The sequence below is a fragment of the Puma concolor genome, chromosome A1 (genome assembly GCF_028749965.1).
Source record: "Puma concolor isolate L17-30 chromosome A1, mPumCon1.1.hap2, whole genome shotgun sequence".
Taxonomy (NCBI): domain Eukaryota; kingdom Metazoa; phylum Chordata; class Mammalia; order Carnivora; family Felidae; genus Puma; species Puma concolor.
Window position 1 is genome coordinate 100,181,901 of NC_141667.1, and position 24,892 is coordinate 100,206,792.

The 24,892-nt window shown below is 40.3% G+C and overlaps 1 protein-coding gene and 1 non-coding gene across 2 annotated transcripts in view; both read right to left on the reverse strand.

The window, feature by feature from the left end:
• Positions 1–24,892, reverse strand: part of SV2C (synaptic vesicle glycoprotein 2C) — a 226,987-nt gene that overhangs the window by 101,424 nt on the left and 100,671 nt on the right. Inside the window, exons 3-4 of the mRNA XM_086698553.1 lie at positions 18,041–18,221; positions 3,358–3,509 (exon numbers count right to left, since the gene is read on the reverse strand). Of these exons, the coding sequence (XP_086554679.1) occupies positions 3,358–3,509; positions 18,041–18,221 (333 nt within the window). The remainder of the gene's footprint in view (positions 1–3,357; positions 3,510–18,040; positions 18,222–24,892) is intronic.
• On the reverse strand, positions 2,069–2,199 carry LOC112861894 (small nucleolar RNA SNORA38). Its single transcript, XR_003223768.1, has one exon. It is a non-coding gene; the product is annotated as a small nucleolar RNA SNORA38 (small nucleolar RNA).

A 24,892-nucleotide genomic window follows, 5' to 3' on the forward strand; every position in this document is an offset into this window, starting at 1 on the left:
GAAGACATATCAAGATGTCAAAGTTGCTTTTTAAGTGATCCTAAGCCTCATGGATAGGAAAGGCCTTCAGCTTGGATGAAACCAACAACACGGAAACCTAAACACCTGCTGAATAAGTCAACCATGCCGGTCAGGCTCACTCTTCTCTTTGCTCCCATGTGCAGCCCTCCCTATACATACATGATGAAGTCCCAGGGGCTTCCGAGATCATCCACAGGGAGAGGCAGGGAGCTGCAGAATCTCAAACGTGACTGCAGAGAACCACCTGGGGGCTTTGAAAACCACCCACGCTGAGTCCCCAGCCCAGACAACTGAATTCAAATGATCTGGCGTAGGACCCAAGCATGGGTATTTTCAGGGGGTTAGGGAAGAGGTAAACTTTTAGTTAAGCGTTTTTATAAAAAAAAAAACTGTAACATCCATATAGTGATGTACACAAATCTTAAGTACCCAGCCTAATGCATTTTTATAAATGAATACCCCTGAAACACCATCCCCCACATCAAGATACAAAACATCATCATCCCCTAGGAGCACAGAATTTTTAAAACTAAGTTCTTTTATTTTGAAATAATGAAAAATCTTCAAATTGCAGGCATGCAACAATGAACTCAGCAAGCATATTTAAAAATCTCCCCTGTTGATTCTAATATATAGACAGCTTGATTGCAATAATTGTTTTTGCCACATTTCTGGCCATGGAAAGCCTTCAATAAAGCATGGGCATAAGGTTTTAATATTCTGTTTCTGATTTCTTAACCAGGTCATTATTTCTCAAGGTTCCTTTAACATATAAATTAATTTCAGCCTCAGATACATTTGATTTTGTTGTATTGTGATTATGGTTTTTTTTTGTAATTTTTTTATCAATTGTTTATGATTCACCACTTCAGCTCTTTCCAGTTATGTATGGACTAGGTAGCCTTTTTTGCTATAAAAAAGAATACCTTATGTGTGCTTGAGAAAAATAAAGGTGGGATTATGCCCATTTTCTGTAGGGTAGCCACTAACTGATGATTGGCAAGGCTGGAGGCAAAATCTGGAGCCCTCCATGGCTTAAGGGTTGGGATGCGTGAAAGGCAAGAGTCTGAGGAACTAAATACCTAGTGAGGAAAAACAAACAAAAGCAATCATGCCCAGGTCTGGTGGAAATATGGGAACTACAGAAGCCCTACTGACTTGCAAGTTTAGAAAGGCCACCAGGAGAAATTCTGCCATACGATGGGGAAGGGGACCAGGAAGGAGACACCAAAAACCCAGGAGTCAAGGAGCTGTGCTGCCATCAGAAGCTGAGATGCAAGGCTGGCCTTGGAAGGAACCCAACTGCAGAGTGAAATCACCAGCAGTAATTCTCTGCGTGAGCACCTGGAGAGGCCAAGCAGTAGGGTTGCAACCAAGTCCACCTGGATGAGGCACTTTTAAAAATTGGTACAAAGGTTGCATATGCATAAAGAGCCTGAAGGAGCAAGGTTGGGTAAAGCTGGACCCTGCACAGGCTCTGTATCTCCTTTTTATCTCCTTACACATAGTTCCTAAGAAGCAATTCTTTATGTGGCAGTGAAGCGGCTTTTCCTTTCCAAACAGCCAGCTGAGTGGGGCGGGAGCTAGATGTCTTCCTACAGGGGCAAGTTCTAGGGGTGGCTGAGGTCTTCAGGGCCCAGACAAAAGAAGGAGAATCACCTAGAATTCCTTGGATGGTGGCAGAAAACAAGCCTTTGGGTGGACCTGGGTAACTACCTGTATGAGGGTATTTCTGGCCCAGAAGCAACCAGAGTGTAAGAAAGGAAAACTCATCACTTGAGCTTGGCAGGCCACACCCAACTTAAGTGTGTGGCAAAGAAAAGTTCTCTTTGGCCAAGTAACCAATTCCTTACATCTTTTTTTCCTTTTATTTTTTTTTCTTTTTCTTTTTCTTTTCTTTTCTTTTTTTTTCTTTTTCTGTTTTCTTCTTCTTCTTCTTCTTCTTCTTCTTCTTCTTCTTCCTCCTCCTCCTCCTCCTCCTCCTCCTCCTCCTCCTCGTCCTCCTCCTCCTCCTCGTCCTCCTCCTCCTCCTCCTTTTTTTTTCCTTCTCTGTTGGATGGTTGATGTTGAGCCTGCAGGGAGCAAGCTGGCCCCAGACTTCTCCAAGACCACATTTCTTTTCCTCCAGTTCTTACGTGTCCAAAGACAGGGAACTACAGACATGCTTTTGTAGGAAGGTTTTATGTTTTTGCTGTCATTATTATATACAATTTTGATTTGCATGTAAGTTTTTAGGTTTATTAAAATAAAGAGTGTGACAAACCTGAATTCTATAATGCAGTATATTAAAATAAATTACAATGCATTTTAATACTAAAATCTACATCTTGTCTTTGATTTTAGCAATGAATCAAATTCACAGAAGGTTGTTCCCTAACAGAACTATGCTTTATAATGAAAAATTGCTCTGTTCTAAAACAAAAGCAGAAAAAAAGAAAATGATCAAAAAGTGAATTTCTGAAATCTAATTTTTAGCTGATGATCGATTCAATTTTAGGTTGAACAAAAGAGTGAGTTTTTGAAGTCACATGCCATTTATTTTATACAGTATTCATATTTTGCAAACTTCAACCTGTTTGCTCTCTCTTACACACACACACACACACACACACACACACACACAACCAGAACACCTCCCTTCCTCTTTTCCTTATATATGGAATTTGATTCCTGGATTCTGTGAACCTCTCCCTGCATTTCACTGTTTGTAGATGAAGCAACTGGAAGTTTCTGGCTTTCAAGCAGGACAACACTGCTCAGAAACATGAGGCCTTCAGGTATTCAGAGGTGGTAGGAAGAAGTGCTTAGGGAGAAACTGAGGAGGGGATCCTGGCAGCAAAGACAGGAGAATCACATCTTAAATTCTCAGAGGGTCCATAAGAAGACAGGATTCTTCCTGTTCTCATCTGAGTTATGAGCTGCCAGAAGAGGCAGGGATAACATGGGGCTAAGCTTTGGACTGGACCCAGAGGGGACGAATGAAGGTAGTTGTATGTGCCTGATGTATATCACAGTCCCCAAAACAATCGAAGTCATGTTGCCTTATATGCTGATTGAGATCTGTGTCTCCTTACACGTCCATTGGGGTGGGGACGCCAGAGTTGATAGCACATAGAAAGCAAATGAAAGTGATTACTTTAAAAGCAGCAAAATGCATAGTCCTCCCTTATACAGGACTCTGTACGGGGGGGAAAAAATCCTAGGTATCACAAAAGGGAAAGACTTGATTATGACAGTGTTGTCCTCAAACCAGCCTCTACAAGAGAGGGAAGGGATGGAATGGAGTCTGAAGTAAAATAACGTGCCTGCCCAGCCCACGTAAGGCCAGCCTCTTACCGTAATGCGGGATGATAGCCCAAGCCATGGCAGAGGCGTAGATCCCACCAATCATCCAGAACATGCAGAGCCAGCTCAGATGCTCACCCCGCTTCTCTCGGGCCAGCACTTCAGCAAAGTAGGAGAACACAGTGGGAATGGCTCCTCCAATCCTGCCAACAGGTACAGAAAATACAAGAAATCAGAGCCAGTACAGCCACGTGAGATGCAAAGTGCAGAACCAAAGCAAGCTCTGACAGCACATGCTCTCTCTCTATCCCAGCATATCAAGCAATGTATATTTTCTATCATTTTGTCATTTTAACACTATAATCTCTGTTTAATATAGGTTTATTATCCCTCCAGAACCTGCAATTAAGTAATGTCACCAAAAGGTGGCAGTGGTGCCCTAGTCATGTGGTTTCTAGAGCTTCCCTTGTTGAAGATTATGACGGGTTTTCTGCTCAGGGTTGAACGTTCTACATATTTGCCAGAATTACAGCATTTGGTACAATCTAGTGAGTATTTTAATTAACACATTTTAAAAAAAGAGATACTATGATAAGTTCTACCCATGACGTGGTGACTTTGGAAAGAGCTTCAAACACTTCTGGGAGGCTGTCTGTAACTGTACTTGCTCACTGCTACACTGTGGCAGCTGGTACTGCAGCCCAATCAGGCTGCTGTGTTGATGGCCACAGGCTCAATGGGGTTGCTTCCTAGACTGTTCTGGTCTCAGTAGGTTTCAGATTTCAGTAGAACCCAGTAGATGGATTTCACCGCCGCATGAGTACACGTGTAGGTGCACTGGTAGAATCAAATAAGGTGCTGCTGGTTTCAATACTAATAGAAGGGAGTACAATGCTTCCTTCCAGTGGGGCAATTATAAGAGATGCTGACTGAGCTCTAGAGAGATGACATGAGCAGTGACTTCCATTCAGGCTAAGTGTTCTCTAGTGAGTGTATATGGAATAAATATTTTGTTCATTCTAGGAAGATAGGCCATAAATCTCATCAGAGTTTCAAATAGGTCTTGACCCCCTAAGTTTTAAAAACACTGCCTCAGAAAGTAGGGTTATGGGATAACATTACTATCATTCTAAACAGTAATATTAACTCTTTTATTTTATTTAATTTAATTTTATTTATTTTATTTTATTTTATTTTAGAAAGAGAGAGCATGTAAGCAGGGGAGAGATGCAGAGAGAGAGAGAGAGAGAGAGAGAGAGAATCCCATGCAGGCGCAATGCTCAGCATGGACCCTAATGCAGGGCTCGATCCCACCACCCGAGGATCATGACCTGAGGTGAAATCAAGAGTCAGACACTCAACCGACTGAGCCACCCAGGCGGCACCCCTATGAATTCTTAAAATCAATATTTTTTAAATGATGTACAATAATAGATATAAACAAATTGTAGAGAAAACACTTAGCAATATAGTTTTAAAAATATGTGCTGATTCCTTTATGTTCAGATTTCTGTGAGGTAAATTGCTATTGACATTTCACATCAAGGAAGAGAAGATGCATTTATCCATTTAGCAGTAACTGATCTCCTCAGAGCCTTTGATATGATAAAGAAGTATTGGCAATGACTTTAGCAAATGAAATTTAGAGAAAGGCCTTATCTGTAGCAAACTGGATGTACCAAACAAATCGCAAGATTCATAGTGTCATTCTGCATCAAACAGTAGGTCAAAATATGGCACTGCTTCATGCATTTGTCCCTGCTTAAAGTGACGTGGAAGTTATCTACTGTTAGATATGGGCAGACCACTCAGGTCAGTGCTTTTCAGTCTGTGGGCTACAGAATTAACTCAGTAGCTATAAGCTACTAACATTTAAAAATTACAGTAGAGATGAAAATAGTTCAGGGCAACTCAAGTAATAAGGATAAGTATCATTTCATGAAACTTTTCCTTCATTATGAACATGTTTATAATGTAGAATGTATATACATTTATGCGTATATATATGTGTGTGTCTACATATACATTGATATATATAAAATAATTATATATGTATATAAGTGTATAAGGGGCTGCAATGTGTTTCTTAGTGGGAACTCTTATTCAAATGGTTTAAAAATCACTAGCTTAAACAGAACTACCCTGTGATCCAGCAATTGTACTATTATGTATTTACCCAAAGGATACAAAAATACAGATTCAAAGGGGTATTTGAATCTGCACCCCAGTGTTTACAGCAGCATTGTCAACAATAGCCAAACTATAGACAGAGCCCGAATGTCCTTCGACTGATGGATGGATAAAGACGAGGGTGGTATGTATTTACAAAGGAATATTACTCAGACATCAAAAAGAATGAAATCTTGCCATTGCTATGATATGGATGGAGCTAGAATGTATTATGCTAAGTGAAATAAGTCCATCAGAGAAAGAAAAATACCATGATTTCACTCACGTGCAGAATTTAAGAAACAAAACAGATAAGCACATGGGAAGGAGGGGGAAGAGAAGACAGGGAAATAAACCACAGGAGACTCTTAATGATAGAGAACAAACTGAGGGTTGATGGAGGGAAGTGGGTGGGGGATGGGCTAGATGGGTGATGGGAACTAAGGAGGCATTTATTGTGATGAGCACTGGGTGTTATATGTAAGTGATGGATCACTGAATTCTACTCTTGAAACCAATATTGCACTGTATGTTAACTAACCAAAATTTAAATCAAAAAAATGAAAAAGAAATTTGATGCTGGAAGCAGGGAAGTTGTTGATTGGTGGACTTCCACTTTCTATTTTAAACACTTCCTCATTACCTGAAATACTTTTTTTTAAAAAAAAGAGCATGCACTACTTTTATAATTAACATTCTCATTTAAAAAAAATCAAAAGGATGAAAAACAAATTAATGAATAAATAAAAGAATGTTTCTATGCAAAAAAAGAAATGTATTCTGAAGTATCCAGAAGTTGCTGGATTTCCCCCCTACTTCCTTGCCTTCCACAGGCTGTTGCTCCTGCCTGGACTGTATTACTTTTTGGGGACTACTTATTTGAAGACTCGATTTAACAATCACTTTCTCAAGGAGCCTTCCCTGAATTTTAAAAATTCAACGAAGTTTCTGAACAGATTTAAAGTGGTTTCATTATAACACACAATTTCGGTAGGAAATAAAATGGCCGTGTCATCAATCACTTAACACTACTCCTTTTAAATTTGATGTGAAGGATCCGTTTCTCTGCACCATAAAGTCCCAGGCCCCTAATCTATGCCTTCACTTTGCAATGCATAAAGAGTCTCAGTTTTTATTGACTTTTCACATCCTAATTAATGTTTCATCAGGATTCTGGACATTCCATATGGAAGAGCTATAACTCACATTTCATGAAGGAACAACTGAATGTTAAGATATGCCAGGCCACTCTGAACCAAGATAAATGTACTCCAGGGTGACTAAAATGGCAAGTGGAAAACAGTAAACTTGCCTGTTAGTTTTAAACAAATTACTGTTGCATAAGAGAATACCAACTTTTAGGGGCACATGAGCAATCCAGGTGCTTTTGATTCAATGCCTCTTTTTAAGGTGGTTATTTTTGCATGGATGTCTCTCAATATCTGTATGCAAAGCAGACTGCAAGGAACTCTAATATCAATAGATAGATGAGTCTGAAGAATGAGAGAGGGAGTCTATTCAAATCCTTTGCAAAGTTCTTCAGATTCAGAGACCTACAAAACAATCCAAGCATTCACACTTCCTACTGTGGGCTGATCATCCATTTTAGGGAAAATATCACTCCTCCTGTTACTATCATGTTCTTTAAGCGGAAAAAAAAACCCATTAGAGCATGTGGTAATGTTAACTATTACTTGTATTTCATACTCCATCAGAGGTCTTAAACATTATTCACATCAGAGTGAAGGTTCCCTGAAGGTGAGGACTATATTCCATTCATCTTTGAATCCCCATTACCTGGCCCACTGGACATGCACTAAGTGTTCCTTAGAAGAGCTGTATTTCATGAAGCCTCTCTGCTGATGGAGGTGCCACTCCAAACCTTCTGGAGAAACTTGTTCTGATGACCTAAACATCTCCCATGAATTAAAAGATACATCTTATGTTTTGGGTCAGTACAACCATAAGAGAAGTCGTGGGTGCTAGGATGGAAGTTCTGATAGCAATAAAGTCCCCACAGAGCTCCTGAAATTACTGCATATCTGAATTTCCATGGTCACCTCTTGACCAGGTCCCCTGGTGAAAAGAGTCTCTTGGAACCTCTGGGCATAAGACACTGTGCAATCCTCTTGGGCACTCTGGGAGCTTCTAAAATACCTTGGTACCTTTCAGAAAAGGGCTGCAGAATGCTAGAATTACCAACAACAATACAAGTTTAAGTAAGAGAGAAAGCACAAGTGTTCATGTCTTACAATATGATTTTGTTCCTGGAAGTGTTAAGGATAAGAAAAAGCTGTCCCCCTCCTTTTTTATAAGTAAAAAAAAAAAAAAGAAAGAAAAGAAAGAAAATTTTTCATTATTACTCTGTATCAATAGTTCAATATTTTGTGTGAGGGGCTAATGTATTTCTTTAATTGTTTTATTGTATCAAGATACAATTTCTGAGAATACATGAGAAGATAACAAATATTTAAATGGAAGTTCTCAAATTCTCATGTATCAGCTGCTGTTAAATACAGTTGGTTGTGTTCACCAGTCTCTCAACAGACATTCGGCAATGTCTGGATACATTTCTAGTTGTTCACAACTCAGGAGGTGCTATTGGCATATAGTAAGTAGAGGCCAGGGATGCTGCTAAGAATCCTAAAATACACAAGCCAGTTATTCACAACAAAGAATTATCCATTCCAAAATATTAATAGTGTTGAGGTTGAGAAACTCTTGTAATGGGGATTTAATGAAATGATAACTTGTTTTATACTAAAAATCCATAAGATAAGGCATGAAATGGTTATCTTTTACATTATCTGATGTGCAATACATTTCTAAATCCAGTGAGCATGGAGACCTTTTTTTTTTTTTTTTTTTTTGAGAGAGAGAGACAGAGAGCATGTGCACACTTGAGCACGTAAGCATGAGCAGGGGAGGGGCAGAGAGAATGCCAAGCATGCTCCGTGCTTGTCAGTGCAGAGCCTGATCCATAGCTCAATCCCACGAACTGTGAGATGATGACCTGAGCTGAAATTAAGAGTCAGACGTTCAACCAACTGAGTCACCCAGATGCCCCCTTTTTATTGTTCATTATATAATGGTCAATTAACTACTGTTGAAGTTTTCTCAAAATTCATATTTGATGGCATGTTTACATAAATGAAGCAATCAGATCAAGATGGTTTATAAAGACTTTTTCTCAGGATCAGATATTGAATCTATTTTATTAGCTGTCAAAAAGGGTCAAATCTTAATTGTATTTGGTAATAGGAGGCTTAGAGGGAATAATAATTGAAATCCACACTCTATATAGGTGGAATATTAGCTAGATTAAAACAAAATTGAATTGACACAGCTGAAAGAGTTGATATTTGGAATTTCAGAGTTGGAGTTATTCTTTTTTTTTAAATTTTTTTTAATGTTTATTTATTTTTGAGACAGAGAGAGACAGAGCATGAACGGGAGAGGGTCAGAGAGAGAGGGAGACAGAGATTCCGAAACAGGCTCCAGGCTCCGAGCTGTCAGCACAGAGCCCAACGCGGGGCTCGAACTCACGGACCACGAGATCATGACCTGAGCCGAAGTCAGATGCTTAACTGACTGAGCCACCCAGGTGCCCCAGAGTTGGAGTTATTCTTAAGAAATAGTAATTAATGTTGGGTTTTTACAACTTTAATTATAGAAATATAAAGAAACTGGAGCACCTGGGTGGCTCAGTCAGCTAGGTATCCAACTTTGGCTCGGGTCATGATCTCATGGTTCTTGGGTTCTAGCCCCGCGTGGGGCTCTGTGTTGACAGCTTGGAGCCTGGAGCCTGCTTTGGATTCTGTGTCTCCCTCTCTCTCTGCCCTTCCCCCATTTGCGCTCTGTCTCTGTCTCTCTCTATCTCAAAAATAAACACTCAAAACTTAAAAAAAAAAAGAAGTATAAAGAAGCTAAAAAAAACTGTGTTAAAACACATTCTAGAATAAGTTGGGACCACTCTCCAACCGCATTCTACATGCATGTGTGCCCACATCTGTGAGTGTACACACACACACATACACACACACACATACACACGCACCCCCTCAAAAGGTCCACATGTGACTCAATACCAGGCATCTTGTGAATATCATGAAACATATTTATTTTCCTCAACAATCTAAGGCAAATTCATGAGCGGGATATTGTATACGGCAAAGGGTGTGTCAGCTTTACAGACAAAATATCTCCTCTGTCGGGAGTATGAGACACATAAGTTAAGTCAGTTTAGCACAGCAGGATGAAAGACAATGCCAAATATGAATGTCTGCACAAACTTCACTGAGAAACTGAGAAGCCTGATGATCTTAAGGCTGCAAATTTCACAGCCTTACCTCATACTAGTCCAGTTCAGACGGCAGCTATGGTAGATTATGTTGGTCCCTGTACCTCATCATACTGGCTTAGGCTGGCTACGGAGGCAAAGATAGGGAAGAGTTCAAGGTTTTGCAATAAAAGAGGGGGGCTATGGATAAAAAGAGTAATTGTATTTAAAATGGCTTGAAATATGACAGTTTAGAGGAAAAATTATGGAATGTCTGATGAGTTCTTGTCCTGAGGAGGGATTCTATTGAGTAATTCTGTTCTGCTCTAATTCCCCAATAAGCATGTAACAAAGAATAATTTCATTCTAACTTATTTCACCATGTGATTGTCAAATGGTCCTTCACCTCAATCTTCCATCTTCCATTTCCACTGGGAAATGGGGCATTAGGTGAGGACAGAATTCAGGAGGAAGTTTAATATGCACTGTAAAGTCACAAGCTCCAAACTGATAATACGCAGAGGGTGAAGTCTACCCGAGCTGACTCTGACAGCTTTTACTAAGATGGGTATTATGGGCTTATAGAAAGAATACTGAATGGTGAAGTCTATACTGGGTGTAGTCTGTACAATTACAAGAAAGTTGCATGAAAATATCCTTTTAGTCCTCACTCAGAATCAACAAAAAATGAAAATCAACGACACTGAACTGCCAGGCAAATTGCACAGCAATTCAGAACCAATTCATTATGCTTTATTGAATTGGACCTAGAAATAAACAATTAAAGCAGCAGTCCTGAAGAAGGACTTTTCAGTGATTTCCTTTTCATGAAAGCAAACAGACTACTACAGAGGCTTAGAGAAAAGAATACAGATCTAATCGTTTCTGAATGGGCTGGGTTCACACAGAAAATGAGATTGCTGCATCGATTAGAAAGCACCTGTTCATTACGAGTACTCAAGATAGAAACAGGAGAACACTTACTGGTAACTGAACCAGTCATCAAATCAAGAATGGGGATCTCCCACACCCAGGGGCAGTGCTAAAGGATGTGTGGTTTGGGTACCTCTAGTTTTCCACTCTCCAAAGCCACAGATTTAAACAAAAACTCATATTCTTTGATATGGGCAGTTGTTATTTTCTCAATATTATGTAAAGTATGGATAGAATAACTGGTAGAAAACTTGACTATTTTAAAAAATATTGAGATGTAAATATCTAATTTGGATAAAAGATGTGTTTCTAAGAAAACAGCTTCAGTACAACTCTCTTAGCCCTCGTTTGCAATCAGGTTGCTACCCTAAGACCCCGAACCTATAGCATCTACAGCAGCACAGATACTATGCCGGCGGGGGGGGGGGGGGGGGGGTGGTAGACGTAGATCAGGATTCTAATGCTGTCCTGAAAAACAAAATTAATCTAGTTCTGGAAAGAACTGGAAGAACGCATTCCAGGACCACCTAAACAGTGTCATGAATAAAGGCGGTGACGAACACTACGATGATCTGTAAGAAGTGACGACAAAACACGTGGACTTCTCTAGTCACGTGTTGTGTGCATCCAGTCATCCACTCCTCCACTCACCCTCTCCCCGAGCTACCGTTTTACCTGTCCTCCACCCCACCCCTCCAGCCAGACTCTGGGCGAAGCACATCACGGTTGCTGGAGGTACAGGTGTGAAGAACACAAGTCCCTGCCCTCAAGGAGCTGACAGAGTCTTTTCTAAAGAGCACATATGGGGGGCACCTGGGTGGCTCAGTCGGTTAAGCGGCTGACTTCGGCTCAGGTCATGATCTCGCGGTCCGTGAGTTCTAGCCCCGCGTTGGGCTCTGTGCTGACAGCTCAGAGCCTGGAGCCTGCTTCAGATTCTGTGTCCCTCTCTCTGACCCTCCCCTGTTCATGCTCTGTCTCTCCCTGTCTCAAAAATAAATAAACGTTAAAAAAAAAATTAAAGAAAAAAAGAGCACACATGGCTAATTTCTCACAATTATACATTGTAAGTCTGGAAGGTCTTTTGCTCTGTTACATCTTTCTTGGGATCAACAGAACCTTTGCCAAAGAGCAACTGGGAAATAAATGTCCAAAAGGTCAACCTTTATGTTGGAAATTCTCATATAAGCCATTGTCTAAGATAGTGCCTTCCGAAAGAAGTATCATGTGAGCCACATATATAACTTTAAATTTTCTAGAAAAGATATTAAGACAAAGAGGAAAACAATCAGCTGAAGTTAGTTTTAATATATATTCATTTAACTCAATATATGTTGAAATATTATCATTTTAACATGTAATCCATATACGAATTATTAATGAGGTATTTGCACCCTTCTATATGTGCTAAGTCTTTGAAACCAGTGTTATGCATTTTGCATTTACAGCACATCTCAATCTGGCTGCATTTCAAGTGCTTGGTAGTTACATGCTGCCCGTTGGACAACACAGGCCTAAGAAAACAATGACTTACTGTTCACAATCCAGGTGTGTGATTACTTTTGGATCAAAAGTAATTTAATCTGTTGCCTCATCTTTCACAGTAGCACAGTTCTCCGTACTGATTCTCTGGGTCAGAAACCTTTCTGAATTGACTTGTTCAAAATGTTTATTTAGTGTCTATCATGTATTGGGCACTGTGTCATATGAAATCAGAGATACTTCTCATTGAATCCGAGACAGCACAGCCTGGTGGTATAAACGTGGATTCTGGAGCCAGACTGCTTGTGTACGACTACATTAACTTGCTATGTGACCTTGGACGGTTATTTAACCTCTCTGTGCCTCAATTTCCCTATCTAGAAAATGGGTAGAATAAAGGGTATCTTCTTCATAGGGTCACCAGGAGGTTTAAGGGAGTCAATATTATAAGGGCTTAACATAGCATCTCTTGTAGGGCAAGCACATACAGGCATTTGATAAAACACATTTTAAGAGTTTTGCAAATTTTGAAATGAGTCTGCATTTTTCAAATATGAGAAGGAAATAAAATGTATCTTAAGAGAAAGACTAATTTAAGGGGAGAACCTTATATAGTTCAGAATGAGACTAAAACTCAGAAGACCTGAGGATCTAGTGAACATTTGGAAGCTGCTTAATCTATCTGTGCCACTAGCTTCTAATTAAAAAAAAAAAGCATAACATTTTTGCAAACCTACTTATTAAAAATGTTGTGGGAATAAATGAGATGCTCAGTATAAAACACTGAAGAATTCCAGTTAGTGGGGATCATTTCTACAAAGCGAAGGTATTCTGGTTCTAATGCAGTTAATAGAGGGATATTGAAAGTAGCTCTGAAGTATGCATTTGTGAGGCTCCATTTGCAGAAGGAGTAATGGCTATTTGTTCACTCTGATACACGGACACACAGAAATTTCATTTTGATTCTGTTGCTGTTATATTTTCCTCCTGACCTTTATGCCAGGCCCTCGGTGAGAAGCTCCCAACTCTGACGTTGCCCAGCATTTGAAACATTACAATTCCCATAATTAACAGTGACTGGAAACAAATAATTTAATTCTGGGGCAAATGAAAATGAATCAGTGGTGTCAACTCCATTTCCTCTCTTCCTAATTTTCTGTAACAAAAGAGGAGAGGGAAGCGTCTATTCCCTGGTGTGAGATTCACTTAGGAAAGTGAGAGACAGATGAATAATTGGTGATGCCCTATTCCTCATTCTCACTGTTGTCTCCAGCTAGAAAATCATTCTTTGCACCGAATAAATATTTAAAGTCAAACAAAATACAGCAGCTGGACATATTTATGTTTCTAACAAAATATACTCATGACTTGGTGTGGGAAATTAAGAGGAAAGCACATTTAAAGGCAATGAAACCACAAACTCAGGTAGACCTCAGGCTAAATGAAGTAATCCTTCCCAGTCTCCCTTATCTGCAGAGATAGGAATGTAACACAGTGCTGTCGATGCTTCAGCAATGAAATAAGACAGAGCAGCTGGCAACCAGTGGCATTTGCAAAAAAATCAACATGAAGGTATCTTGACCTTGGATTCAAAATGCAGTTTACTTATGTACAGAGTTGCTAGTTCAAAAGGACTAAGTTGTAACTTCAGTCCTAGCTGTGTCTTCCTGGTTCCATCACTGAACCAAAATCTGCAAAATGAAGGCTCTGCCTATGACCCAGAAATTCTCTTCCTCCTCTGCAATCCCTAGTGTGTGGAAGTGGTGGACAGGTGCTAGACCAATGTGGAGATTCTTTCAGTGACGATGTCTATTCCAATTATGCATTCTGGAACTGGGAAATGACCATAGGATGGATTCAGTGGGTACCGTGGGTCCCGCTTTGAGACGGACCTGAGCTACAGCTCCATGATCTCCCAAGCACCATAAGCCCCTACTCTGACTGGTGAGCCTCAGTGACAGTTTGGATCTCCTGGAATTAGTGTCACTTCAGAGCCAGTGCCTAGTAAGCCCCCTCCCCCCAAAGTCTGATTATCTCCTTTCCCCTCAGCAGTGTAACCCTGGCAAAAGGCCATAAGTCTCTTGGGGAAGGCTGAGTGAAAGACTAACAGTGCATAGTTTCAGTAGTATACTAATGTCCTGAAGAGACCGTCTCCCCTTTATTTGAGGCATTCTGGGTCTGTAAACTGGCTCAAGTCAGGGAATTCACTGATGGGCCATGACTCTCTCATGAGCCTCATGACTTTTATGATTCAAGTTAAGCTTTCATTCACTTGACCTAGAATTCTTCTGCTTATCCAGACCAACTAAGACTATAGCAAGCTTCCTATCTATTTCACTTCTGGCAACACCACAATCAAGTGGCCAATACAACAGGTCTAACCACCGGTGGGACTGGTGTCCTTTACGGGTAACGATGCCCACCTTGCCTTGAGCAGACAGGCCCCATCCTCTTTGAATTTACAAGCTGGAGGAGGAGAGAAATTAACACACGAAAAGCAAATATTTGCAGGTTCTGTAGTGAGAGCCACTGGAAGGGCTGGTCTCAGGATGCCCTGGTCTTTCTGATGCCCTGAGCTCTAAGGGTTCTGGGAGGACTTCTGATAGCAGAAAAGATGGCATGAGCCATAGTCCTGGGAAACACATGGAGCATTGACAGGTCTGAGCATCAGAGACCCATGAAAGAAAAACACCAACCTTCTGAAACCTTATTTCCTTGGTCATCTAGTTTTACTCAGTTTAGAACTCAGATCAGATGGGGATGACGGGAGCTCTTAACTAAGTACAAACAACAAGATCTCTGGAGAAAGCAGAGCCTTGGCTGAACTGGCCTAGAGATTCAGAGAGTGAATCAGGGTGTCCAGATGGAACTTGAGAGATGCCGAGAAAAGCCCTCTATCACAGAGAGAGCGTCTCACATGTTGTGTGTAGGTGACATGGCTCATAAACTCAGCCAAGGAACAAAGATAACTTTCTTCATTTTCCTTAACAACTTCATTTCTCCAGTCCCCTCAGCAGCTGGATCCCACAAAACTCTGGGTGTTTTGCACCTGAACTTCCCCTTCAGCTCCCCGCCCCCCGCACCCACCACCCCGCCCCAGCCTAGGGAATCTCCATCTCTTTTCACAAAAGAAGAATCAGGCTGGAAAGCCTGAATGACTCTCCTAAGGTCCCAGTAAAGGGCAAGGGTGTGGTGAACTTGGATTTCTGGACTCCCAGCGCTGTGCCAACTTGGTGAAGGCACAGTGCGTTAGCCTCTGGTATCACAATTTATGGAGCCTAGCTGAGTTAGCAATACACAGACTGTGCTTTGCCAGGTAGATTATGTTATTTAGAAGTCAGCAGCCCTGAACTGCTGGCTGAGGAATGATTTGTCTGCGACAGGGAAGAGGATGATATCCTGAATATATCCAGGCAGTGTCTGCTTCTGTACTGCCCTTGAATTAACTTCTAGGCAGTCCATTAGCCTGGAGTATTTTGCAACCACCATAATAGTCCTTTTCTCTGCAGTCAATTGGGTTGACCATGTCATAATCCAGAACTGGCAATTAAAACTGCTATAATGATGACCACAGTCGGGGACTTTTGAGTCCATGGATATCACTGCAATTTCCTGGATACGATTGTAAATGGAAAGGACTAGAAGGTTCAGAACTTAGGTGTTAGCCTTTTCGCGGAAGGCTTGTGGTATTACATCGGTAAGAAAAAGTAGAAAGGAGACTTAGCCTTTCCTGGTGGCAAGAATGCCTTATCCTATGGACCCCGAGAAGGTCCTTTAAACAAATAGCCCCAGACAACACCTGTTCTTCCTCAGGTACCCCGGCTCACTCAGCATTAGGTCTGCTGCAGCCCCTTGAATCCATGATCCAAATTACCTCCCCAGGTTGCCCTGTGTATCGTCAATATCATACAGAGCTCTGAGCACCAAGGGTCCCCTCTGCTGAGGAAAGGCCTTCTTGCTCTATCATTAAAAAGCAAATTATTGATTCTGATAATTTGTTTCTCAAGGAAAAAATATTCTTACACTTTCCCAAACTTTCCAATTTTCTTGGTTTATTGCAATGATCTACTGGAATGTCTTCACTCTAAGGAGAGCTCTTGAAATTTGGGCAAGTTAATCACATATTTGCAAAGTGCCCACTGTGTGCAGAGCATAGCATATGAAGGTCTATAAGAAGATGAAAGAGCACACTAGAAAAATCTGTGGATAACCCACCAATCTCAATATGCACACACATCTTGTGGCATAAACTGATGTAAAAGTCAAATATTTTGAATGAGTTATAAAAGTGATGCATTAGTCTACATGTGGGAATCTTTGAACTCTTGAAGTAACCAGTTATACAGTCTTTCCCTCTGATGCCTTATGTTTCTCTTTATTTTAGCTGTGATTTTAAAGCACTACTTTATGTAATTAAGGGAGACCTGATTTAGTTCTTTGATCTTCTCTTTTGGCAAAACTGTGTTTTCCTGTGTGGGTACCACTCTCATCAACAACCACAACTAATATGCTTCTCAAATTCATAACCCAGGACTGTCTCCTTTCCTTTATTCAGTTATTTACTTTTATTTTATGTTATTTCTATAGATTCATCTTGTGACAGATACCTCAGAAAGAACGTCTCTGGCGAAAATAAAGTTCTCAAACAGAAACTTTGTATTTTTACTATTATTTTCCTTGTTGAAGCAGAGTATCTTGGACTCTCCTAATTAAGCTGTTGGGTTTTCCTAAGCTGTGGATGCACTTAGGGTAGTAACAAGTGCTTCAAGCTCTTTAAAGAAAATGGCTCCACCATTGGCTATACAGCTGTCCCCCGTTATCTGCAATTTCACTTTCCCCAGTTTCAGTTACTTGTGCTATCAGTTCCTCGTGGTCAACTGCAGTCCAGAAGCAGACAATCTTCCTTCTGACTCATCATCAGAAGGTCAATAGTAGCCTAACACTACATCACAATGGCTACATCATTCACCTCACCTCATCTCATCATGTGAGCATTTTATCATCTCACATCATCACAAGAAGAGGAGAGAGTACGGTACAATAGGATATTTTCAGAGAGTATATTCACATAACTTTCATTACAGTATATTGTTATAATTGTTCTATTTTTATTAGTATTGTTGTTAATCTCTTACTGTGCCTAATTGATAAGTTAAACTTTACCATATATATATATACACATGTATACACACACACATATATATATATATATATACACATACACATACATACATACATGCATAAAAAAATAACCTAGCACATACAGGGTTCAGTACTATTGGCAGTTTCAGGCATCACCTGGGGATTTTGGAATGTATCCCCCACGGAGAAGGGGGAGCTATGGTACTATGCCATTGCACTTGGCTAACAACACAACTTCTGTTAATTCAGTAAAAATCAGGAACTTATAAAAAGAATGTATTACATCTCAAGAAGTAAGGCTTCCTACCAAGTTAAATACGTTGTTAGCATAGATCAATAAAATAACATTTGCTTGAGACACACTCATACTGGATTTAAGAGCAAGCCTGAATGGTTTGAACCTTTAACTAGCTCATAATAGGTAGGACCTTAGCTATTTCTTGCTTAAATTAAATTTTCAGAAGAAAAAGCACTTATGAATGCATTGTGACATAGATTCCACTTAAAGTAAAACCATTTCCTGGAAGTAAAATACTAAAAGAATCAGCCACTAGAACATAGATGTATTCTCTCGTCTCTCCTGTACTTATGGGTCGATAATTATATTTCTAAGAACCAATACTGCAGTTCTTAAGAGATAATTTTTCAGTAATGAGGTCCTCTAGAGTGGAAACCATACACAATTATGAAGAATAAACATATTGCTATAAAATATGAAGGAAAAAACCTTACCCGAATCCAGAAAGTAAGCGACAGAAGAGAAAAAATCCATAACCTTGGACAAAGGATGAAAGGAAGGCAAAAAATCCGTTGATAGACATGCAGATCAAAAGAGACTGCTTCCTCCCCACTTTGTCTGCCAGTCCTCCCCAGAAGAAAGCCCCTGCCATCATCCCGAGGTACACTATGCTGCCTGCAACACACAGAAAACAAAGAAACATGTCAGAGATTGGGAGCAAATGACACATGTAAGAGCAAATGAACAAGAGACAAAATACATTTCAGCATTTGTATGGGAAAAATTTCCTTGAAAAAATATATCCTTCACGGGTGCCTGAGTGGGTCAGTCGGTTAAGTGCCTAACTCCTGATTTTGGCTCAGGTCATGATCTCATTGTTCATGGGATTGAGCCCTGTGTCAGGTTCCTCACTGACAGTGCAGAGCCTGCTTGGGATTCTCTCTCATTCTCTCTCTCTCTCTCTCTCTCTCTCTCTCTCTCTGCCCCTCCCCTCCTTGCTCTCTATCTCTCTTTCTCAAAATAAATAAATAAATAAATATATATATCCTTCAGGATACACAAATCATCTTTCAAGTTGGAAAGTAAGCTCTCTGTGGGCTACCTTTAGCTGTCATGATCAATGACAAAGGCAAAAGACAAAACTGCAATGTTCTCACCAACCTCGTGATAACGGGTACATAGTGCACAGGCACAAGGAGGCTCCGCCCAGAACAATCCTGGAGTTTGACTCTCAGGCATGTCACCTTTGGTCCAAATGCTCAGCTTAGCACCATGACAAGGTCAAGATGGGAGACTGAGTCAAGGGGTCCCTGATCAAATGGGTCCCTCAGCCTGCTTCAAATCTCTGCCTTTAGCAGATGAATAGACCAAGGCCAGACTCTTATGGACTCTCTAGAGGATTCCATGTGTCTTTCTCTCTGATTTCCCCTGAACATCCTGGCCCTTCCTGGAGAAGGTAGGTTTAGAGATTATAAGAATTAATCTTAAAATAGTCTCAAACTTTGCTCATAAGAGAAAATATTCTCTTGGATCGGAAGCTTAAGGAGTCTAAGGAGAAGAAAAACAACTGTTGTAGTTTGGCAACTGTTAAACTTATTATGGTTGGCTTTACTTCCATAGTGGAAACAGATGCAAAATCAAGAGTTATATCGATGTCCCTCTTGGTGTCATTGTGAATACACACGTGAATTTTCTAATTCACTTGCTTCTTCTAAAAAACCAGGCCCCCAGAAGCCCTGTCCTGAATCTTTCTCAGGATGAAATAATATGAGTTATGGAAAAGTTACTTCAGGGAAGTTTCTAAAAGGGTGTGCCAATGTCTAGGGGGAAACGACATAGTTAATAAATGAAAGTCTGTTCTATCTGGATGTGGCATTTAAAAACCTGGGTGGCTCAGTCGGTTAAGTGGCCGACTTCGGCTCAGGTCATGATCTCACAGACTGTGAGTTCGAGCCCCACGTCGGGCTCTGTGCTGACAGCTCAGAGCCTGGAGCCTGTTTTGGATTCTGTGTCTCCCTCTTTCTGACCCTCCCTCGTTCATGCTCTGTCTCTCTCTGTCTCAAAAATAAATAAACGTTAAAAATTTAAAAAAAATAAATAAAAAGCTGCTACAACATCTCACAACCATTTCTGCTTTTCCCCCACTTCACCAAACCACCCCTTGAACAGTTCCTTTTCAAAGGCACATTCAAGATACTCAGCAGCATTAAAGTAACAAGTTAAAAAAACACAATTTATTGCTTCAGATTAGTTTGGGAAATATCCTATTTAAAAACTCACCCTGAATTCATTTGCTTAATACACAGCTAATGGATCAATATGAGACCCAGAAGGAGAACATCTGGTAAAGGCTGATGACCTTGACATCAATGACCTATGGATGCTGCTTTGCAGATAGCTGAGTATGAGCAGCTACAATGGATGGCAAATTTTGGAACAAATGTGCAGGAAGACAAAACAAAAGCCATTTTCATTTAGACGGGGATACTGCAAATGGGTGAGTGGTCATCCTCTGCCTTGGTGGGAATGACATGTTTTTCCCTTTACTATGGGGCTAACGATACAGAGATCATCCTTCTCAAAAAAAAAAAAAAAAGATACTCAAATCACGAAGCCCAGTGCATGGTCACCAGACAGTTTAAACACTGTATCAGCACAAGGCAAAGGAATTCCCAAAGGAGACAGATTCACCTAGGGAAATGCATATGAAGCAATCTCTTATTTATAGCATAAGAGGCTCAAGTTGGCTACTCATGCCTCTCAGAAGAATAATCAGTAGCAAAGCTTTTCATAATACCTGTTTCTTTAAAAATGCCTACAGACCAGAAGGTGAGCTCCCATAGATCAGGAGGGGCCTATGGCTGCTGCAGCCTAAAGATGTGGCAGTCTTTCTTGTAGTCCCAGCCCCAAAGACAAAAACTGGTCACCAGCAATTGCTGAACCCTTACCAGCTCTAAGTGCATGAATTAATGTATTTACTCCTCACAACAATCCTTTGTGGTTAATACTGCGGAACCCAGTCACTGGCACAGAGAAGTTAATGATTTGAACATCGAAAAGTTAGTGGTGACTACGTCCCAGCCCATCAGCAGTTCTTTGTGTAATGTTGTTAACGACTCCTTTAACAATCCTGGCTGCCCTCCTGTGAAAACATCACAGTTCGTCCAGGCCCCTCTGTGGGGGTACCATCTAGAACTGAAAGCACTATTTCACATGTCTCTGAGGTGTCTTCTCCTTAACTCACAGAATTAGAGTTAAGTCCAGGGTAGCAGAGTATGACAGACAGGAGCGAGGGGCAAATGCTGCCTCATTCTTCCCAAGCATATGACAAGGGGTGCACCCCTTGTTCTCTGACATTCCAAATGGGCATGTCCCCAGCCATTGATGGGAGGTAAGGGGGTCAATGCTGAAAATAGCTCAGTGGTGCCAAGGAAAAATGAAAATCTAGTGTTCTTGCTAAAAATGACATGCAGTGTTTCAGAGGAGGGCAACTCCCTCCATTGTCTGGTTGTAGGAGGCATGATGCTCCTGCTGGACTGGGCTCTATATCCTAGCATGCTCCTTATTCTTAAGTCGGTCACCTGTTGCCTCATCTTCACTAAGCCAGACCACAGATTTATGAAGTCATGATTCCAGCACTTTAAGGACTCATAACTCGTTGCTAGATTTTCCCACCTGGCAGTAGTATGAGAACACGGCCCCACCATGGGAGCTTCTTAAAGCTCAGGTACAGTAAAGGCTGCATGAGCTGGGCTTGCCCTTGACTTCCGGAATGGAGACAGCTCAGTGATTTGACAAGGGGCAGAACACCCTCATTTATCGTTAGCACTGTGTACTTAAGCAACCCCAAAATAATACTCATTAGAGATTTTAATATATAAAAGAGTAAAATAAAAATGGCCCATCCTTCAATTCCTCTTTCCTTATTTATAAAAATATATAATATATATACCATTTATATTTTGTATTATAAAATATATTTATATTTTATATATTTACATAATAATATATTTATATAATAATTTAAATATATTTTATATAATATAATTTTATGCAATTTTAAAATAAAATATATATTTTAAATAATAAATTATATTTTATATAATAAAATATATTTTTTATTTTATATAACATATTATATATAATATATATTTTATATACTATATTATATTATTTTATATTACATATATTTTCTATATTATTTTATATAATATATTATATATTGTATATTCTCTCCTGCTCTTGACCTTCTTCCCAGAGGTAACTATTATCAATTTTTCTTCTTCCAGAAAGTTTATACCTATAAATATAGAAAAATGGATAGCCTTCAGGAACATTTTTTTGTTCCTGCATAATATTTATCTTTTCTCTTGTGTTTGGGATTTCCAAACTTAGCAAACCAGAAATAAATCTCTGTCAGAAATTTAATAACTATACTTCAAGATACATTTAATATATTTCAGAAAAGCACCCACTATAACTACTAGGGGAAAATCAAACAGTTATTTTTCTGTCTTGTATTTTTTCTATGCCTAAAATAAATATGCCTCAATCTCCTTAAAAGAGAGAATATTAAATTCAATTTTAAGGAACTTATTGAGCGCCCACTATGCCTGATTTTTCCTGAAGTGCTAGAAATATAAGGATTTATAAGTCCTGATCCCTGAACTTACAAAAGAAAAACTTAGCAAACCTTTATCTGATGCCTACTTGGAGCCAGGCAAAGAGGCAGACGGTTACACACCCAGTATTTTACACAACCGTCCCAACCACCCCATCTGATCGTGGCCACTGATGAGTGGAGCATCCAGGCCAAAACCTTCCATGGCTTCCTGGGGACATATGACCAGGACAAAACAGTGCTGAAGTGCACCCTCAGGGACCTGAGTTCCAAGTCGCTGAACTCTTTCTATTCCATCCAGATGGCTTAAGGAGCTCATAATTCAGTGAGGGAGACATCAGGCACATAACAGAATGAACCCAGCCATGAAGTGTGTGCTCCAGTGGAGGCGTAACTGGGGCAGGGGGATGAGAGGTGGCTACTAATTCTGACTGTGGCATCTGGGAAGAGTTCACTGAGAACAGAATATTTGGGAGGATTCTGAAGGATAAGAAAGATTTCAAGATGGCATTAAATTCCTCCACAACTGATAGGTTTAGCAAAATGAAATGTAGTGTCAAGTTGTATCTTCACTTCTATTTTGGCTAAAAATATGTTTCACATCTAGGGGCGCCTGGGTGGCTCAGTCTGTTAAGGTTCCAACTTCAGCTCAGCTCATGATCTCACGGCTGGTGAGTTTGGGCCCCGCATGGGGCTCTGTGCTGACAGCTTGGAGCCTGGAGCCTGGAGCCTACTTGGGATTCTGTGTGTGTGTGTGTGTGTGTGTGTGTGTGTGTGTGTGTGTGTGTGTCTCTGCCCCTCTGCCGCTTACACTGTGTGTGTGTCTCTCTCTCTCTGCCCCTCTCCCGCTTACACTGTGTGTGTGTCTCTCTCTCAAAAATACATAAACATTTAAAATATTAAAGAAAGAAAATGTTTCAGATCTAAAGATAACAGTCTTTTGATCATACGCTGCATATTATTGGTAATTAGACTGTCCCTCTGGGTATGCCATGGACAGGATTCAGCCTCTCCAGTAGCTTATTGGAGACAAACAACACAATTAGAGGATTTATTTGTGGATTTTATGACCTAATTATAAGACAAACCTTTGAATGTTAGCAAGGGCACGAAGTGAATAAAACTGGAAACACTCTGAGATTGTCAGAATCCAAATTGTATTTCCTGGCTTGTTTTCATATTTCTATTTTGTCTTCCCTGTATGATGATGAGGATTCTCTGAAAATGCAGAGCAGGGATATGCTTTTGACACAAACCAGCCTCCTGCTCTCCACACTTCATGATGCTGCTAATGGCCAGAGTTCAGAGGTCCCTTATCTTACGGACGGGAAAACTGACGCCGTGAGAAGCCAGTACCTGAAATCAAATCTTCTAGATCCTTGCTCCTCAGAGTATGACCTCTGAACCAACAGAACCGGCACCCTGGAGGCACATGCTAGAAATACGGACTCTTAAGGCTCCACTCCACCCCTACAGAAGTCAGAAGCTACATCTGAACACGATTCCCACAGATCTGTGCACACTTAAGAATCTGAAAGCACTTTTAGGCTGGTGTGCTTTCCATTAAAACACTTAACCTTTCTAACATTTTTTTTTTTTTTACTTAAAGTTTGTATTCGTGTAATACATATTTGGCAGGAGGAGATGCGGGCTATCGCATATTTTAATTCCAAAGACACAGAACAAGCAAGATCTCCCTACACAAGCTGCAGATGTGTCAAGGGCAAGGAGAAACCTTGTGCCTCCCCTAGGACCTGCCTGCCCAGGACTAGCTAGAGGCAGAACTCCAATGTGAGAGGCCAGGCTGTGACTCTCAGATCCTTTCAGGAACTGAATGAAGATTCTAGTTCAGCTGGGCTTCCAGGAGGCTCAACCTGACCTGAGGCTCACTCTACTCTTACCACAGCTCAGGCTCAGTGCACCCGGCCCAGCCTCTCATTCTTTCAGAAGACCAAAAGAGGCCTCAGGCATGACTTCCTCACTAAAGCATTTTCTAACATGGGGGCTGATTCCATTTATTTAATCATACCCTCATTTCCCCTGATGAATATCACATTTCCATTTCTGTCTCTTTTCTAATAAGCTGCTTTTGATTCTTTATGACAATACCTAAGGGCCACATCTTCTCCCCCAGCACCATTTTAAACCACATTTAAACTAAGCAGAACAATTTTAAGAAATGTATATAGTAGTTTTTCTCATAGAAATGTTTAACCAGGTTTTTAAACGTTGTTTTAAGCACTTCAGTTATCCAGGGCTAATGCATTACTCTATAATTCATTGCAGCATTTATTTACAAATTGGATTTCTGCAAAAATCATTCTGTGGCAGTATTCTGAATTCAATGATAAATAATCTCCATGAGGCAATGATCACATTCACCTTTTAAAAGGGAATTTTCTTAGGCTAAAACAAATTTTCAAGTCAAAGAAAAATAAAAATAAGCCTAATTTGAAAAGATATACAGACCCCTTATGTTTATTGCAGCACTATTTACAATAACCAAGATACGGAAGCCACGGAGGTGTCCGTTGATATATAAATAGATAAGGAAGATGTCACACACACACACACACACACACACACACACACACACACACAGGAATATTATGCAGCCATAGAAAGATAAGATTGTGCCATTTGTGACAACGTGGATGGAACTAGAGGGTATAATTCTAAGTGAAATAAATCAGACAGAGAAAGACAAATCCTGTATGATTTCACT